The 4,817-nt window shown below is 59.0% G+C and overlaps 1 protein-coding gene across 1 annotated transcript; it reads left to right on the top strand.

Annotated features, from left to right (window-relative positions):
* Positions 1-143: 143 nt before the first annotated feature.
* On the top strand, positions 144-4,353 carry LOC142045768 (C-signal-like; the record flags this gene model as incomplete). Its single annotated transcript, XM_075061472.1, has 4 exons — positions 144-161; positions 2,027-2,185; positions 2,913-3,032; positions 4,138-4,353. Coding segments are annotated over 4 exons (411 nt in total), but the record flags the coding sequence as incomplete, so codon positions are not given.
* Between the last annotated feature and the right edge of the window lie 464 nt (positions 4,354-4,817).

The following is a 4,817-nucleotide window of genomic DNA, read 5'->3' as shown; positions in this document are numbered from 1 at the left end:
AGCCAAAGATGGGGCTAGGCCCAGTTCCCCTGAGAGGACCAGTCACCCTCTGACAGGTTCCTTTCTCCTAAGCTGATCCTGTGGGTGCTCTTTTCTCCCCTCCCACCAGGCTCCTTCCTCTCACTCTCCTTTGCCCTGTGCAGGCCCCACTGACGGTGGATGTGAGTGTCTGAGAGATCCCCACACTCTCCAAGAAGGAGAATGGGGCCTTTGTGAGCTGGGAAGGGAAAGTTCTTCCCTGGTGAGACGCCCCCCGGCCATGAGACAGGAGCCCTGGGTCAGGCTGTTCCATTGACTGCGCCGTCAGCCATGCCTGTGTCCTCAATAAACCCACTGTTCTAATGCAACAGCCCTGCCTGGGCCCTGCCTGCCCTGGCCTGGCCTGGCCTCCACAGGCTGGGTTTGCACCATTTAACCAGCCTGAAAGCTGGGCAAGCGCTAAGCCCCCTATGCCCAGCAGAGCGGAAAGGCTGGACTCCCAATGCCGGGGCTGTACCAGTGCCAGGACCATGGCGAGTGAGATCAGGGCAGCTGAGCACCCAGAGGGCAGCAGGAGCCAGGTGGTCAGGAAGCTGGTTTCAAACTTCCTGCTGAAAGAGTCTGCGAGACAAAGTGGGCTGCAGGGAACCAGCAAATGGCAGGGACAGGCCCAGAAATGCCTCTAGAGAGCAAACTGAGATGGCAGCTGCTGCAGGGAACCAGGGCAGCCATAACTGTATGGAGACCAGAGCCTGGGCTCAGTACTACGGCAGAGCCAGGGGGCTGGAGCGAGAGCGGGAGCTACGGGCAAGGCTACTCTGGCTCTCTGGAGACCTTCCCACGAAGGAGGGGCTGGCAAGGCTGGGGAGAACCAGTCTCTGTCCAGTGCAGCTCGGCTCCTGCCCGGCAGTCTGTGGGGTTAGAGCCGCTCTCTGCCTGGCTACAGCTGGCTGCCAAGGACATCGGGGCAATAATCGAGCACCTCTCCCCTGTAACGTCTCTGCCCAGCGCCTCGCCCCCTGACACCAGGTCTGGTGTCCATGCCAGGCAGCTCCTTGACCTCCCCACCATGGTGCAGCCCCTCTGGCTTCTGGGCTGGGAACTAGACACTGGCACTGGCAGGTCTCCAGTAACCTGTGTTATTTGTCATGGTTTGAATGATACCTTGGGCCTCCTTTACCCAGTGAAGCTTGGCGCCCCAGGCATCAACCCCACAGCTCCCATTGGTCATGGTTCCTGCACAATGGGAGCTGTGGAGTTGTCAGTTGGGCGGGAGCAATTTATGGAGTCTCCCTGGCTGCCCAGGTGCCTAGGGGTGGCAGGAACCTGGTAGCCACTTCTGGCAGCTGTGCAGAAGCAGGGCAAGTAGGGAACCCTCCAGGCCCCCACTGTGCTGCCAACTGGACTTTTAATGGCCCAGTCGCCAGCGCCGACCGGAGCTGCCAGGGTCCCTTTTCGACAGGACGTTCCGACCACCCAGTCTTCATCCCAGTTTCAGCTGGGCACAGCCCTACCTCCTTGAGGGACTGTCTTTCTGCTTCCCAGCACCTCCTTGCATCCCAACAGGTCTCAGTCTCCTCCTCTCCCCTCCAGCAGCCCCATTCCCAGCACTCGCAGGCGGGGACACATACCTCGAACTCCTGGGTGCCAGCGGTGGGGTGACAGACCACAGGGTCGCTGCAGGAGCACACATCGCAGCTGGGCCCAGCCACAGGAGGAGCGCGAGGAGCTGCAGGGTATGGACAGAGACCTATGGCAGTTCTTGCCTCTCCCTGCTACAGGCAGGTGGAGGGTCCATCACTCCCCGGTCCACTCTTACCCGGCTAGGCTCCAGCTTCCGGCCGGGCCTGAGGGCAGGACCTGAGGGAGACGAGGACGAGCAGGGGATTGGGTTTGTGGCAAAAAGTGGCTGAGCCAGACCCGTCCACTTTCAAAAGTGGGAGGGCCACAGCCCCTTGGCCCTCTCTGTTCCGATGCCACTGCCTCACAACCCGGGTTCCTTTCTCCTAAGCTGACCCGGGGATGCTCTTTTCTCCCCATTGCCCAGGCGTTCCTGCCCTTGCTGAAGAAGGCTGCCCAGGGAAGCAACCAGAAAGGGCTGAGCTGTAGTAAGGCGGCCATTGTCAACATGTCCAGCGAGGCTGGCTCCATCCAGAATGTCTTAATCTGGCATGTGGGCCAAGTTATCGCCTATCGCTGCAGCAAGGTACAGGACGTGCTCAGTGTCACTCAGTGCTTTACCCATGTTCCCTGCCCTCCTGCCCAGCACTTCTAGCTTCCACTGCTGTGCCAGGGGGGACCAGCTGTTGTTCAGCTGCCTGGAATTCAGGTCAGCTCCCGGATTTCCCCTCAGTGAGGAACCTTCCATGGTGTGTATCCCATCAGGGAAATCCCCACACTGGGAGGCGCATGGGGCTCCTCAGAACTACACTAGCCAGTCTCAGCACAGACAGGGGAGAACCACTACGGAGCTATTAATTATAGCCCTTCCTAGGGGCAAATACACCCAGTTGAGAGACCATCACTAGCTTTAAATGGAGGGGAGCAGATCCTCTTCTGCCCCTGGTGAAAGCTTGGGGGAAAAGAAAGGAGAATCGATGCCACATTTACACTTCCCTCTGCCACCCCTTGATCATGCAAAACCTAGAGCAGCCTCAGCACTGCTCTAACTTGTACTCAGCTGTCACAGCCCCCCTGAAGCTATGCAGTAGCTGTGGCTGATCGAAGTGCAGCTACATCCCCTTCCCCATGGCCATGCCCCTGAGAGCACCTTGTTGTCCCCATTGAGCATCAGAGACTGCAGCTTACACCAGGGTCCTCACCCGCTTGTCTCTCTCTCCCTTCCCTGCCCTCAGGATCTGGGGTCATTTCCTGTAGGGCTCATTCCCCTTCCGCACACACTGCTGTCTCTGCTCATGATGTCTTGCCCACAGGCTGCTCTGAACATGCTCACCAAGTGCCAATCCTTGGGGTATGGAGGAGATGGGATCCTGAGCGTCGCTGTCCATCCTGGCTGGGTGCAGACTGACATGGGGATTTCACTATCCCCGGAGGTAGGTGCTTCGCTGGGAGAGGCCGATCATAGCCTCATGTCATGGACAGATGTTCATCGTAGGGGGAATGGTTACTCCGTAAACTGTCACCCCCTCCACTTTTGACCTGTATGGAAGAAAACTGTCGCAATGAGCCTGCCATCAGATCCCACCTCCTGGGGATTCAGCACTGTGTCCTGGGCTTTGATCCCCCTGCTGCTACTTTCTTGGTTCCTCTGGCTCCTGGCATCGCAAAGCAAACGTCAGCAGAGCTGCTGCCATGGGGAGCTGGGGGAGGTGGGACCTGGTCATCATGGGCAGCTGTATGCAGGTATCTGCATGGGGATCCTGCCCCAGCTCCCCACCCAGCATCAGGGGACAGTGACCTGGGTTGGCCTCTCATGGTTTTGGCTGGCCCCAGGGAGATCCTGGTCTCACCCATGGGCACCTAGCGGCCTGGACCAGCACCAGGCCAGATCTGATAGTTTGGGCCAGTTTTTAAGCCCAACTAGACCCGAACCAATCCAAGAATGTCAGGTTGTTTTCAAACCAGATCCAATCTGAAGCTGACACTGCCCCTGAACTTGTGTCTATGTCACTTCTGCCACCTTGTCCTTGGGGCTCGGCCTGGTGGGGGCTTCCCCTTCGCAAGCCCCATGCCAGGCCCCCATCTCCAGCTGCCTCACACCCATGGGGTCAGCATGGCAGTGGCTGCATGCCCTGCTCATGCCAGCCACCACCGCCTCGCTGTGCAATGTGTGCTGCAGGGCGAGAGGGGCTGCCAGTAATCAGCACACTTGCTCCACTGCATGCACAGCACGGTGAGGTGGTGGTGGCCAGCAGGAGCACAGAAATGCAGCCACCACCTCACCAATCCCACGGCAGAAGAAGGTAAAGACAGACACCAGACCACAGTCAGAGTGTATCAGGTTGTTTTCAGATTCCACCTGACCCAAGTCTGACACCTGTAGTTGTGTCCCGTCAGGTTCCAGTCTGGTTGCAAGGCTCTAGATCCCTTCCCCTGGGCCAACCCTGGAGCAGATCCTGATCTTTCCCCTGGATACATGGTGTCCTTGGCCATCCCCAGGGCAAGTTCCTCCCCCTCACTCTCCTTTGCCCCACGCAGGCCCCACTGACGGTGGATGCAAGTGTCCGAGGGATCCTGAACGTGCTCCCGACGCTCTCTGAGAAGGACAATGGGGCCTTCATGAGCTGGGAAGGGAAAGTTCTTCCCTGGTGAGACGCCCCCTGGCCACGCGACAGGAGCCCTGGGTCAGGCCGTTCCAGTGACCGCGCTGTCAGCCGTGCCTGTGTCCTCAATAAACCCACTGTTCTAATGCAACAGCCGTGCCTGAGCCCTGTCTGGCCTGGCGTGACAGCCACAGGCTGTACTACGGGTGGAGCCGCCCCCCACACAGCAGCTCCATGTGATGGTTCTCACTGATTCCTCCCACCACAGCTAAAGCCCAGAGCTGGCCTGTGTGGGAGGAGCTGAGCAGCTGCTGGATGGAGAAGGGAGAGCAGGCCCCCATCTGGGGAGAGCCCAGTTCACCCAGGAACAGAAACTACACTGAGCAGTCACTGCCTCAGGGAAGAGATCCCAGGGAGACCCCACAGGACGTTACACACCCCTTTCCCCCCACACTAGTGCAGTGTATTGAGTTAGCCAGGCTGAGCTACACAGGCCGACGCTCTGTAACCTGATCCGAGATGCCACTACGCCCAAAACAGCACAGAGGGCACCGGGAAGGGGGCAGCCAGGAGCCGCTGGGTATATCAGCTCTTTTAATTCACGGGGTGAGGGAC

The sequence above is a fragment of the Chelonoidis abingdonii genome, unplaced genomic scaffold (genome assembly GCF_003597395.2).
Source record: "Chelonoidis abingdonii isolate Lonesome George unplaced genomic scaffold, CheloAbing_2.0 scaffold3400, whole genome shotgun sequence".
Classification (NCBI taxonomy): domain Eukaryota; kingdom Metazoa; phylum Chordata; order Testudines; family Testudinidae; genus Chelonoidis; species Chelonoidis abingdonii.
The sequence above is the reverse complement of the archived record's forward strand: the minus strand, read 5'-3'. Positions and strand labels throughout refer to the sequence as shown.